This window comes from Lingula anatina, chromosome 1, assembly GCF_051362555.1.
Source record: "Lingula anatina isolate TDL-2025a chromosome 1, LinAna3.0, whole genome shotgun sequence".
Taxonomy (NCBI): Eukaryota; Metazoa; Brachiopoda; class Lingulata; order Lingulida; family Lingulidae; genus Lingula; species Lingula anatina.
The window spans coordinates 36,970,844-36,985,716 of NC_141767.1; the positions used below are offsets into that span (position 1 = coordinate 36,970,844).

The following is a 14,873-nucleotide window of genomic DNA, read 5'->3' on the forward strand; positions in this document are numbered from 1 at the left end:
TTATAATCTGCATTGTATAAGTCAAATTTTATTCTTAATATTTACATTTGTGAATGACAAGCAATTTATGAACATAAATTCGCTTTTTGGGGGTAGTTTTTGATTCAATCTAAAATACACAATTAAAGTAAAATTGATATGTAGTGGATTTTTAGAACCTATACTATACTCTATTTGGAATGTATTTTTGTTCTCCAAATTTTGTAAATGAAAAATTTAAATTATTAACACAAAGCAGTTTCATTATAATTGTACGAATTTTAATTTTAATTAAAATGATATAAGTAAATTCTGTAGGTGCCAATTTTCACATTTATCATTTCCGGTCAAATTCAAATGGTTAATATCGCCTGTCGACCTATTCTTTGTCCAATGAATCCAGTCCTGTTCAAAAGATGTTCTATTTCCTCATTATATTTTATTACTTGAGCACATGAGTCCTCCAGTAAGTATACAATTGATTCTTAGGGCAAGTGTATCAAATTTGAGGAATGAAAGGAGGTGTCAGATGGGGCAAGTTCACTCCATTTTTGGGGTGACAGGTGAAGTTCATTCCATTTAAGGGGTGAGTGGTGGGAAGAATCCATTCCATTTGAGGGACGACAGGTGGGATGATTCCATTCCGTTTTAGGGGTGACAGGTGGGACGAGTTTATTCGATTGAAGGGGTGACTGGTGGGAAGAATCCATTCCACTTGAGGGGTGACAGGTGGGGCGAGTTCATTCCATTTGAGGGGTGGCAGGTGGGACGATTCCATTTCATTTGAGGGGTGACAGGTGGGGTGATTCCATTCCATTTGAGGGGTGACAGGTGGGGCCAGTTCACTTCATTTGAGGGATGACAGGTAGGACGATTCCATTCCATTTGAGGGGTGACAGGTGGGACGAGTTGACTTCATTTGAGGGGTGACAGGTGGGGCGAGTCCATTCAATTTCAGGGGTGGCAGGTGGGGCGATTCCATTTTTTTGAGGGGTGACAGACATGTTGCTACAAACAAATTTAAATCTAATGAATAGACTGCAAGATTGCTAATTTATACATTATATTGAAATTTAGATATTCTTTCAGCGGGTCAATTGTCCAATTTAATATTTACAAAAAACTGTGCATTATTGCAAAGCTTCAAACCATTTCAATTTTAAATATCGCCAGGTTTCATAGAAAAGCTTCATTCCAAAAAGAAATTTACACCATTTTTCCAGATTGAACTTGAAACACATCTGTGTAATCTTTTCCCTTTTCCATTTTAATATTGCTGCACTGTGTATTTTATATTTATATGAAAAAATAACGAGGAATTATAAAAATATTTATTCGGATTTGATATAAGAGATACATGAAATTGAGCATGATATATGTCAACCAAAGACCTTGTTGCTTGCAGGCCCATGTCGCACAGTTTCTCCCTGTGTTTCTGAAATGACAAAATAATTAATAGAAATTTTGATTCAACTGACATAATGAGAACATTTTGACTTATTCTAAAGAAGCGCAAAACATCTTATTTGAACATTTTCTTTTGAAAATATATGAAATAAATTACACATAACTTGGATGAAAGTACAATCAAGTTTTAATATACATGTAGTTGGTTGTGTAATGGAGGGACAGAATACGGCACACTGGAGACGGTAGTCAACCTGCGTAAAACTTTCATATGTAAACCATCGCTTTATGAGCAAATGACATCTGCGTGAACGTGTGTTGTATTATATATTAAAACACTTACCTTACAAAAAGATCCTTGACAGCATGTCAATCTTTAAGCATAAATGGATTGCCCAAGTGTAATCTGAAACAAGCAAGAGAACTTTAATAACTATGTGGACCCTTATTCTTGTAGTAATAATTATAATGATAAAATGATGTATTTTAAAAATTGCTAATTTTTCCCAGGTGAAATGATAAATCCATTAAATCCATACAGTACATAAATATAACCCAAAAGAAATCGTTGAAAAACATCGTAATTATCTTCAAAAGCGACGTTTGAAATGTTAATTCAATTTGCCTTTGAAATTAAAGTACACCTTGATTAGGCAGACTTCTTGTATCCAAAACTCAGAACTATGACAAGTCTTTTTTGTGCAGTTATGCTTATATTTACAAGAACAAAATTTAAATGAAGTCAATTAAATTAATTTCCAGGGGTCATACAAAAATTTCACACGTGCAGAACTAAATATAGCTAGTTTGAAAGATTTCAAGCAAACTTATTTTTTCATCAATGGTCAGCTGAAAGCACCATTTCTCCTGTACGTTTGTAGTCCCAAAGCATGGTTAACAACATATTCTGACATTGTGATTGACATTCAAGTAACAATGAGCATAATATTACAACAAATCGCGCTACTAATATATACAGTAAATTTTCTCTCATTCGGCACCTGTGTTTTCATGAGGGAGGTTATTGAAGAAGTAGTGCTACTTACCACATACTTGCTTCTACGTCTTATAAAAGCTAAAACTTGTGAATTCACCACACATAATGATGCGTCTTCACTCAACTGTGCCCAACTGCAGAGTGAGTATTCAGCTTGCACTACGACGGGCAACTTATTGTTATGCAAATTACAACAGCTTTGGCCCATTTTGGGTGAGAGGCTTTGGCTAAAACTGCTCACAAATGTTTACTGTCAAAATATCTTGGACATAATAATTCCTTTTTATGTCCAAGAAATATTAACGTACATTTTTGATACAAGTGAAGCCCACTTGTTGTTAAAATATACTACTTAAACACAAAAACTACTTTTAAAAATCACAATTGAATAAAGCGTTTTTATGACTCTGTCTATATCTTAAAACCTAAGATCCACACCCAGCAGGCATAGTTGCGTTGGGTCAACGTTGAAAACAGGTTGATATTGAATTGCCGTTGATCTACCTTAATTCAAAGTTAAATCAACGTTGATTCAGCCACGTCGAAACACCGTCATAATGTGACGTTGACTCAACGTTGTATTTTGGTCAATGACACAACCTTGCAGTTATGGATTGTAATTTAAAATATTAATTATTGAAAACGTGATACTTTGTTTATCAATATAATAACAAAAGGGGTTTAAAGTAAAAGTGACAGTTGTTTTGTGTCTTTAGTTAACTAGTGAATTTTCTCAATTTGTTTTTCAGAAATACAATAAACTGAAATACTTGCAAGGTCAGCTAACACTAGGATGAATAAGTTGATGTAAATGTGATGGAGTTAACAGTTCTTGGTAACCTGTTATAGATAGGTTGAGGTGACTGTGACTTTGTTATATATATATATATATATATATATATATATATATATATATAAGAAAAGAACTATATATATTAATCTAAACCTTGGAAATTTTAACTTAAAGGCCATACATTGATACCCTACATATATTTAGCCATCAAACATGTGCTACTGCTAAATACATCCAGGCTTATCTCCCGCTGGGTGGGGTTGATATAACATTGTTTTCTGACGTTGATACAACGTTGTTACCTGAGGTTGACACAACTTTCAAATCCAACGTTTATCCAATGTCTACTCAACGTTATGGTTCAACGTTGTTTCAACGTTAAAACAACATAATTTGCCCGCTGGGACAGTATTTTAGGTAATGAAGCCAATCAGTAGAAATAGTTTAATATGGGCAGGACAAATGGGTCCTTTCTATATAACTGGACGCTAACATTGTCATCCTGAGCGAAGTTGTATTGGTCACACATGATTTTTTTTACTTTGATACCATTCTTTCTAAATATTTTGTAGGCTTTAAAAGACAGAAGTTCGTTGAAAGAAATATTTTCAATTAGTATATAGAGTTTCAGTTTTGCATGATTTCCAAATGAGACAACAACGATTACATGGTCATTTTAACACCCCTTCCTGAAAATGATATATCTGAAAATGCCTACTTCGCCCTCTACCAATTGTTTTCAGGGTCCTTCAGCGGGCCCCGAACCCCTCGCCAAGGGGGTGGGGGTGTGGGGGTGGGGGGGTGGCGGGTGGCTTCACAACCGCGGACCCCCCCCCCCCCTTCAAATAATCCTGGATCCGCCCCTGAATATATTTAGGTTTAGAGTTATTTCATGTGCAACTTTTATGAAAAAAATGTAATTTCATTCCAGTTATTAAGAATAATCATAACAACCGTAATTGTAATAAACACCATCTTCATCTCCATCTTGCGATCATGGTCATGTGGCTGTCGGAATGTGTTAGCGCAGAAATGTTGAGACTTGACAAGCAAAAGGTGTCTTCGCACGAGCATTGAATGTACTTGAGTGGAATGTTTAAACGCGTCTACAGCTGGATTAGTTGGGGAAGGACATCGTTAATTTCTTTAGGCACTTGGTATAAAAGACTGGTGAATCCCTAATTTCGACAAGGGGTCCGCCTTCCTCAAATGGGGCGATGTCGCATGGAAATCGCGTATATTCAACGAAACCTATAGTCTGAGTCCTAGAATTTGACTTTCGCTGTGTTTTGCGTCAGCGTCGAGTCTGTGCACACCACCGAGTTTACTTTAGACCAAATCTGTTTGCGATCGTCACCGTCACCGTCACCGAAGAGCCTATTTTGTCTGTGACCTGGGGGCTTTAGTGAAGGAACTCCGCCTGTCACACCAGTTTTACAAAGTGCTCTCAAGTCTACCGTAGACCTAAAGAGGTAAGTTGTTTTTTAATCAGTTGAAATTTTGTAATGTGCAAAACTGATATTTGTGCAAAACTTCAGTACCTCTCGTTAACATTGATTTTGATTTCTGCTGGATAAAGAATATTTGAATAGCGGAAATTGGGACACATCTCATAATTTGCTTTGTGACTTTGAATCACTGACGAGGTTAAAATCGGTCTTGTTATTGGCCAAAACGATAAAAATTATCAACTGAGATAATTTGGGACAAATTCTTGGGGTTTTTATTGTCCTCTGTATTTGGATAGACTGAACCCAGTTTCTAAGGATAATTTAGCGTTTAAATAAGCAAAGGATATCATGGTGCAGGACAAATCTCCAGGACACTGAATTCGTGTGTGAAAGTTACTGACATACATGTATTAGCTGCATTTCAAGAACATTTTTCTTGCATCTTTTCTTTCGACAGACAAGTCTATTGCTCGAGATTAAAGAAAAATCTCGAAAAAACCCATCACATTCATTACCAACGGGGATTAATCAAAAATGAACTCCAACATTTGTAAGATGCTATCTGTGCCAAGATAACTTTGCATGGAAAATATCATTCTTTCAAGAATTAATTTTATATATTAATCTGGTATTTATTTATTTATTTATCTATTTATTTATTTAGTTTTTGCAATTTAGTCAACGATCATAGACTTTGTGGTATAACAAGGAGATAAACATTGTTTCTAGTGTCACATAATCCTATGCTTTAAACGCACGAGCGTACGCGCGCCCCGTTTGTGACTGAACACGTGCGAGTATTTGTGCAATCCATTAGGGAGAGAGTTTCAATTTCTGATTTCAAAATCATTTTTATAACAGCTTAATATCATCTCGTTCAGGAAACCAGATAACACAGGTATTAATCTTCTATTATCATGTATTCCTCTACCTCCACAAACAGATTTAATTTGCAGGGCCACGCGGAGAGCACAAATTCCTCCAAGAAGTCACACAGTTCACGGCATTTGCAGATAAGATTTGGTCACTTTGGTGGTATAACTTAGTATAGATAGTTTTGTTGTCAAAGGCAGTAGATATTCTGCGTCGATGTGCTTACTGACCTTTATCTAAAGGAAGTCGTTATAATTTGATGGAAAATTAAATAGAAAAAGTCATATAGTTTAATGTGAAAATGATCATAAAGAAAGTCAAAAAGCGTTGTTGATGTCGCAGGCAAATACTCGTCGTATTTAAATCGCACACAATCTTTTAGATTGAGGCCTGAAAAGAAACATGAAGATTAAGCTGATTTTCATACGTTTTCGCTTCAGTTGCGGAGGCCTTCGTCCATTCCTAAATCGACTCTGCCAGATTTCACCTACTCTTTATCTCGGCAAAGTGATATAACAGCATGTAGCATAGCTGTAGAACGTAAATTAATCATTGGGATGGTTTCGCTGGCTTTATGGCATTTTGTGAGCGTATGAACGTGTTTCATTTTTACTGTTATAGTTCATTACTGGTTAAAATTTTCATATACCAAAATGTTTTAGTACTGTACCTCCTCTCAGTTATTCCAACACCCCAAATTACTTGAATTCCACAATAATTCACTTATAAGTTTCATACAAGGTTGAATACGAATGGAACCTGCTTTTTCAAAAGACAATGAACATTTGTATTAACATGACCAAAAAGAGTACACGCCCATTTTTCAAGCTCTTCAGTGCAATTATGTTATTTAGATATTTACCCCATCGAAAAAGTAGATCTACAGAAAGTAGATCTTGACCTAGCTATTGGCTTATGCAAGTCATCGTGTGTTCTATATTCAATGTTTTTTTTATTTATTTTTCAATCATGATCATGCATGAGCAAAGTCGTCAATGAGGACACCTGTGAATGTCGATACGTCTTCGAGTCGATGCATTTCGTTTCTTTTTAAAGATAATTACATGCCATACGTCTCTAACATTTAAAAGGGACACTGATTTTGTTTCCAAACACCCTGAGACCAAGGGCAAATTTTCTCTCCCCTCTTTCTCTCTTTCCATCCATTCTTCATGCATCAAACCAAAGCGAGTGACACACAGTGGGGATTTCTCTCTCTCTTTTCTCTCCTCCCCTTTTTTCATATTATTTATTTCTTATTTATATATTTATTTATTTATTTGTCGGCAACCTAAATCAAGTCAGTAATAAATTGTTTCGTAAGTTTATTGTCTCCCATGCCCCAAGCAGGTAAACTCCAATATTGCTGAAGATAAACACCGGCATCAGGGAACACGCATGCAATGGCTCCTAAAGGGGAATGATAGCAATATTACTCATTTTATTCTGAGGAAACGAGACACTATTAGCTGAAGTAGGCAACGCGTTTTGATGCCTTATTTTGCATGAACGCAAAAGAGAAAGTTGACACAATCGTGGATTAAGTAGTTTAAGATGCGGTTAACTGGATAAACTACATATTCTGAAGGATAATCCTTTGCAAACGGTGTGATTAATATGCATATCCACTGCCTGCACGTGAGGTTTATTGACCAATAAAACCATGTCGAGTGTTCTGTCAACTTGGAACTTTCGCGCTACGTCCTTTACTCTGCTACAGTAAAATGCAAAACGCCCAAATTGTCTTTTCTTAAATACAGATACTTTACAGGTGTCCAACAACGTAAGAATTGTGTTTCCAGCCTCAAACCAAAGAAACATGCCACAGGCCCAAGTAAATACTTTCCACGTGGTCGACTACATTGTCTTCGCTGGCACTTTGCTAGTCTCAGCTGGCATCGGCGTTTACTCGGCATTCACGGGCGGCCATCAGAAAACAACGGCAGAGTTCCTGATGGCCAACAGACAGATGGGAGCCATTCCTGCTTCCATGTCCCTGCTTGCCAGTTTCATGTCTGCCATCACGTTGCTGGGGACGCCAAAGGAAATGTACGTGTATGGGACCGAATACCTGTGGCTGGCCTTCAGCTACTTGTTGGTTATTCCGGTAGCAGCACATCTCTTTCTGCCCATCTTCTTCAGGCTTAAGGTGACCAGTGCCTATGAGGTAAACGATAACTTTAAGTAAAATTTATATTCATGCTCTAATGTAGCCTACATATATCGCTTCTCTATAACTGTCTGTTTTACGTGATCAGTTGTTCTGCCGCAATACGGGCCAATGTTTGTCAGAAACGTTGCAATTTTGGTTGAAAAAGTGTGGCTTATCAGACCACAATTAGCAGATGTTGCATGAACACTTGTTGCTATCACCGAGTCCTTTTCATTATTCTAGTACTTGGAGATGCGTTTCAATAAAGCGGTGCGCATTGCTGGATCTCTCACTTTTAGCCTGCAAATGGTGAGTAGCAGCTGAAGTACAAAATCGAATGATGAGTTTGCTAACATCTACGTATAAGTAATAGTTGAGCTTTATGCAGTTCATTATTTATTGATGCACTAGAAAACATTACGGTGAGCAAATGTCACCAGTTTGAGTTTTCTGCGCTATAGGTTGCCAGTAGGGTTCATAAGCCAAAATTTCTTCGCATTATGTCTGTATTATGTCAATGTTTACCTATCGGATGAGAGTTACGCCTATTATTCAGGTAATCTGCATCTATAGATCCTTGATGCTTCTCCATAAATCAGAACCGAGACCCACCAAATTGGTGGGTACTAGAAGAGATTAAACAAATATTCATTACCGCTTTAGTTTTTTATTACACACGAAGCCGTATATCTTTGTTCTCAAATATCACATCCGCGGCGCAATGTAATGTCGATTGAGAAATAGCAGAATATTATTTTTTCAATACACATCTAATCATAGGGTGCCGGATTGTACAGATAATTTTTACGGATTTCCCATTAAAAACAAACTCTTTTTCTTGTCACTAATTTAATTGAACTCATTGAATATTTCAGATACTATACATGGCTATCGTACTGTACGCGCCATCTTTGGCATTGGAACAAGGCAAGTTAAACCCCATTCTCATATCATTTCTGGCAATCGTACACGAGTAAAACGAATGCATATACGGGTCATTCAAGAAAAATGATAACCGTTTGAGTCGCGCCAGTGACTCACTCATTTTGTGCAATATTTGCACATTTTTGACTTTTCCATTATTTTCATTGTTTATACCATAGTATTATTAAATATGGAGGGAAAATGAACAGTGCTTAATAGTTGTTATTAAACGTGACTAAAATGTTCACTTTTTGTGAAATGACACAGGCATGCTGGAAGTTTATTTCTACTTACCGTACGAACTACAATTTTTTAGAATCTGAGGCTAAGCAGTAGAGTGTTTAAATGATAATCAATATACAGTCAATTTACGTTTTAACACGAGAGCCGTTTAATAAGGTGCTCGATCAAACGGAATATTCATGTGCAGTTAATGTAATTTAAATTTCAGTGACACAATTAAACAAATGGATCGCTGTTGCGTCTGTGGGTGTCGTTTGCATCTTTTATACAAGCATAGTAAGTTACGTTAACAAAAAGAATTTGAGGATAACTGAATGACTTCAGTAACGGAAAAATAAGATAAAATAATAAGATAAAATAATAATGATAATAATAACATTTGAAAATCAATTTGGAAAACACAAGGGGATAAGATGTTCAAATGAATGGGTACGATTAATCTGACATTGTATATTAAAGGAAAATTTAAAAGAAATGTTAAAATCACTTTTCATAGCGTATTTTGTAGCACTAATTCACCTTTCCCTGCTTCTGAATAATCTGATATCTGATCTGAAATTTGATAATAAGATTTCGAAATAAAGAACATCCGTGGGTTGGTGTCTTGTTATTTGAATACATAACATGTACAGGTCTAGATTTTAAAGAACGCCATTTACATTTCATTAATTCACTGTTTTCTCCCTAGGGTGGCATCAAGGCGGTTATGTGGACAGACACCTTTCAGATCTGTATGATGTTTGCCGGTCTGCTGGCGGTACTCATACAGGGGTCCATTGAACTTGGCGGCTTTGGAAACGCTTGGGAAAAGAACATAGAAGGAGAGAGAATCAATTTTCTTGAGTACGTGGGGATTATTGGTAACATCTAGGGTACCGCTCTCGCACTTAGTTTCACCTATGAATGTGTACGAGTCTTGCATTTATCAAATCGGTTAGTTTTACAAGTTTTGTTTGAAAGTACATATACACCTTTAAATAGGACATCCGCAAATTTTTTTAGCCAGAGTGATTATTTTTACTATTTTATCTGTTCTTCTTTGAATTTTCTCATCATAATAATAATAATAATAATAATAATAATAATAATAATAATAATAATTTATTATTATTATTATTATTTATTAAACTTTTAAAAATTATTTTTCAGTTTCAACCCAGATCCCCGTGAGCGGCATACAGTTTGGACGTGTGTGTTTGGCGGGTTCTTTACCTGGCTGGCTGTGTACGGTGTTAACCAGGCTCAGGTACAGAGAGCTCTCACAGTGGTCGACCTCAAGAGAGCACAAATGTGAGTTCATAATTCACAGAATATATCCCAAAGAACAACTGCACCCGCAATACACGCAATTTAAATGAAGAGCTATTATAATATATTAGAAGTGCAGTGACATGCGTGCTATTTATCGTTGATTTCTTTGGAATGTTAACCTTGGATACAGCGCTTTTAAATCTAAAAAATTAAGTTTATTTGTTGAGTGTCTAGTAATAATAGATCTAGTTCTACAAAGACCTACCTAGCGTCTCAAAATAATCTAACGTGTAAAATACCTGTAGAATAAATTAATACTTAATTTGTGCGCCCTTCCCACTTTATTAAAGAAATATTTTATATGGGACAGAGTGACAGAATAAATTACTGATTTAAAAAAAATTGATAAGATTTACATACAAACGAAAAAGATGAAAATTAAAAATAAAGGTACTGCTTTTTTTCCAGTGCGTACTGGGTTAACGGACCTGGCTTGGGTCTGATCTTGATAGTCAGTGCCATGTCGGGAATACTTATCTATGCACATTACTTCGACTGTGATCCTAAAACAAACGGGGACATCTCAGACTTGGATCAGGTAAGTAAATAAAAATAATAATGATAAAAATTAAGTGAAAAATGTCCCAGAGCTGGAAAATGTTTATTTCCCAAGTAATGCTGCTTAGAATTCTATCGCATCAGTATGTTTCATGGCAACATAACTTCAATTCCGTGTTAAGTGATGAATGTTTTATTCATTCCACTTAATTGCCATGTATTTTTGGGCATTATATTGGAGATAAATCAAAAGAATCTGAAGTGTCACAAAGGTTCATGTAACCATTTTCCTGGGGTATTAACATTGTTAAAAAATAAACGTCATTTTCTCCTCAGCTGCTGCCCCTATTCGTTATGGACAAACTTGCATTTTTACCTGGTCTTCCTGGCCTGTTTACGGCCTGCCTGTTTAGTGGGGCGCTCAGGTAAGAAACCTTAAGAGTACGAAATAATTAACCGAGACATTTTATTGGAGCGTTTTGGCGTATTGACAGAGGTTTAAGCCAGGCGTTCAACAGTTAGACTTTTGTCTCGGGAGGCGAAAATCTCACGCGAGTTCGCCAGATAGATCTTACTAGAGTTCCCCAGAAAAATATCACTAGAGTTCGCCAGAAAGATGCCCCTGGTTTATTCTCGCAAAATATTGCTAAGATTTATGTTATTCTATTGTTTATTCAGTGAAATATATTTACAGATAATGAATATAAAAACAAATGTGTATGTATATGATGATTTCAGCACGATCTCGTCGGGACTAAACAGCCTTGCCACTGTGTTCACACTTGATCTCTTTGAGCAGTTCTGCTGCAAGAACATGTCAGACAAAAGAGCCACCATCACATCCAAAATCATGTGTAAGATACAGTCTCTGTGGTAATATCGTATGTGCGCCGACAATATGTTTATTATCATTATTTTCTTATAGCGTTAAATGCCGACGTCTTCTTTGTAAATTCATTCTTAATTTTTTTTTATTAAAACAAACTGTTGCAATAAGTCACTCGACACAATACATTTAATAATAAGATGCCTAAAATTACTCTACGATTGGTTTCTGAATCGAAGTTATCGACGCCATTAGGATATGTCAGGAAAATGGTGCTTTCCCCTTCTTTCTGTTGTATACTTATTTAGAATATTAATTTTAAGTCGTCTTTTTATCTACCCAAGTAACACATTCAGAAGCGATGTAAATAGCAAAATGTTTCTGATACAAACCTGTTGTTAACACATTCAAATATGTATTTGTGAATATGCCTCTCTGTTTATTTCTCAATACGTTCTCATACAGCGGTGGTCTTCGGTATCCTCATGATGGGCCTAACATACGTGGCATCGCTGCTTGGAGGCGTTTTGCAGGTATTTTGCTTCCTTTTTTACTGATAGATTTAAAGAAAACCCGTCTCAAAATCGTGGGCGCGATCTACCCTTGGTGAGTCTAGCTTTTTGTCAGGACCACCGCAACGAAGGATCGGACCGAAAACGGTCGACATATCCTCGATGTAAACGCGACTTGAGATTGGGCGCATAAGTTGAGCTTACGTGGGTACCTTGGCACCAATCAGCATAGGTCTTACTTGCAATACAAACAAAATTAAGATTGAAGTTCACGTTTATTTTATGAAGTCCATTCAGCTGAAATTTCGTTTGATAAATTTTATACAGATCCTGACCCGCATTACAAACATGTAGCTTAATTTTCTTTCCAGGCAGCTTTAGCTCTATTCGGGATGATAGGAGGACCTCTCCTTGGCGTGTTTACACTTGGAATGTTCTTTCCTTGGGCGAACTGGAAGGTATGAAAAATTGCTTGAGTTATGACGGCGCCTAATGTCCCATTTATTTCAATTTTTCTTTCCCATAAAACCTGTTTATATTTGCGTGCCAGTTAAGTTTTTCATAAAATATCGTCTTGATTTTGTTGTTCTACATGTATTAATTTCCTCATAGATTAAAATATATATCGCATAACGAAAAATAAACAGATGAATTAGTTCTGCATTTAAAAGACCGCCTAGATCTATTGTTTTCCGGTTCTACTTTACCAGGGAGCTCTCGCTGGCCTCATCACCGGCCTGGTCATGACGTTCTGGATCGGCATTGGTGCTCAGATCTACAAACCAATTCTCTGGACAGCCCCAGTGTCCACTGCTGGCTGTAATGTCGCCAATGCGACCAACTTGACCACTGTCATGACCACCAGTCTCACGGGCGTGACGGCCACTTTGTCCACTACGCCAGTTACGACACCTGAGTACGTATGTAAATGATGCTATGTTAAAATAATTACGTCAATTAGTGAGGTTACCTTTATGTTTTTATATGCACATTGCAGCATTTGAACAATGTAGTATGAAAAAAAATCATTTACACAGTATAATTTGGCGGTGAAAAGGAAAAAAAATATATAAGGGCCGATGACCAATTCCCGAACCTTGGTTAGATATTTGTAGCAATTTTAGAAACCTTTATACATTTTTTGGCAAAACGTGCATAGATCTACACACTAACTTGGTGCAACAGATCTAATAACAGACTAACATCATCATGACACTTTATCTTCACTTAATTATCTCCAGAAGACAAGTTATCGACACATTATTTTTCTTTTCTACAGACCTATGCTGGGTGGTTTGTACAATCTTTCTTACTTATGGTACAGTGGATTTGCTGTGTTGGTGGTAGTGGTGGTGGGGATGTTGGTCAGCGCTGTCACAGGTGAGTATCTTACCAGTACCAGAAGAAGTGAGACAAGAAAGGTGGCATATTGCTGAGCTGGTGGTAAAGACGAGAACGTTCTTTTGAGGTGTTAGTTGAGAGGTGGACACTACTACAATATCTTGTTGCTTTTGAATAAGACCCTATTCTAATCAAACTTCAATAAATAAATAAATAGAAAGAAAAAAATTAGATAAGGGGTCTTAATTCGTCTAATTATTTGGGAACGTTTGACTGTCAAATCGTTGATTATTTTATATAAATTTCAGGGTACACAGACCCAGAGAAGCTGGATTACCGCCTGATCTGCCCAGTGTTTGACGAGATGTTCTGCTGCTTCCCAAAATCCTGCCTCAAAACTTTCCGCTGTGGAGTCGACCACCACCCAGTAGGTTTCATCTAAAGAAACTGTAATGAATTTTTTTCATTTAAAACCATTATAATAACCTACATTATACATTCCAATTTTACTAGTACTTGACAAAATTCACGTATACAAATTGTCACATTTTTCTTCACAGGAGAAGTTCCACTACTGCTGTGTCTGCAAGGATGTCGACAAAGATGACATTCAGGATGAAGAGATTGTTCTGGAAGCCACTGACCACAAGGATAACAGCGCTGCTCTAAGCCTGACCAACTTGGCATTTGAGAAAGATGAAGAGGCAAATCTAGCCACACAGAATGGGCATTTCAAAGGTGGGGATCATCCCCAGAATCACAAGGGGAATGAGGGTGGTAAAAATCACAACCCAGCCACTCAAAATGGTCAACTTGCTAATGGGGTGGAACTTATCCACATCAAACAATTTTGATGGCTCTGCTTGCACTAGCACATATGGTCAAAAAAAACTTAAAGATTTTTATTTGTCAGCTTCAGTTTTTGGATACTTTTTTTGCGTTGTTCAACTCATGTATGGGAAGCCATGCTTGCATGTGGCCTAGGTCATCTTTGGAGTTTCCCATAAAAAAACTTTGTTTGGTTGGTACTCTCAAACAGTTTGTGAAATAAGAGCTCAAGGCCACATTCTGGTAAAGTAAACAAGATGTCTTAAAACACAAACTGATAATATCACAAACTGGTAATAAAACCATAAAACTGGTATTATTTTAGATATAAAAAAAGTCGAGTCTCTGCTAAGACTCCTCATGATAATTGCCTCTTTTCTCTTATCAGAGAACAGAGATGTTATTACATTTCAATGACAGTTTCTTCAGTCAAAAGTTAGCAGGCCCGTAGCCAGAAATTTCAAAAGGGGGGTTCTTTTTTCTGAAAAAGTGGACCTTTTACCATGAAACTTCCATGTACCTTAATTAAATTTCACCCAGAGGGGACCTTTTCCCTGCAAAAAGGGGGGTTCTTTGGAACTCCCCGAACCCCCCCTGGCTACGGGCCTGGTTAGGATGAGGGGATTTGTTCTTCGGTATTTTAGTATCTGCCAAGTTACCGTCTTCCCACAAAAAAGAATCAAGGGTGTTTCAATAGAAATAATGGATCCACTTCTAATGGTCTCTTAATAATGTTCC

The 14,873-nt window shown here is 36.8% G+C and overlaps 1 protein-coding gene and 1 long non-coding RNA gene across 4 annotated transcripts; one reads left to right on the forward strand and one right to left on the reverse strand.

Annotated features, from left to right (window-relative positions):
- Positions 1-521: 521 nt before the first annotated feature.
- Positions 522-2,571, reverse strand: LOC106159991 (uncharacterized). Of its 2 annotated transcripts, XR_015331995.1 has the most exons (4): positions 2,433-2,571; positions 1,730-1,792; positions 1,371-1,414; positions 522-987 (listed from the first exon to the last, which is right to left on the reverse strand). It is a non-coding gene; the product is annotated as an uncharacterized LOC106159991 (long non-coding RNA). The 2 variants fall into 2 exon arrangements; XR_001238083.3 differs by lacking the exon at positions 522-987 and having other exon boundaries at positions 1,297-1,414.
- A 1,722-nt stretch (positions 2,572-4,293) lies between these two features.
- LOC106156159 (sodium-coupled monocarboxylate transporter 1) lies at positions 4,294-14,791 on the forward strand. Of its 2 annotated transcripts, none has more exons than XM_087001227.1 (16): positions 4,294-4,648; positions 7,261-7,667; positions 7,896-7,961; positions 8,528-8,579; positions 9,028-9,095; positions 9,508-9,662; positions 9,969-10,109; positions 10,539-10,668; positions 10,965-11,053; positions 11,367-11,482; positions 11,920-11,987; positions 12,338-12,424; positions 12,677-12,882; positions 13,246-13,346; positions 13,616-13,734; positions 13,868-14,791. In XM_087001227.1, exons 2-16 carry the CDS (start codon positions 7,320-7,322, stop codon positions 14,159-14,161), a joined length of 2,040 nt encoding a protein of 679 aa, XP_086857353.1. In that variant the 5' UTR covers positions 4,294-4,648; positions 7,261-7,319; the 3' UTR covers positions 14,162-14,791. The 2 variants fall into 2 exon arrangements, with proteins under 2 accessions (XP_086857353.1, XP_086857352.1); XM_087001226.1 differs by having other exon boundaries at positions 7,272-7,667.
- The last annotated feature ends 82 nt before the right edge of the window (positions 14,792-14,873 follow it).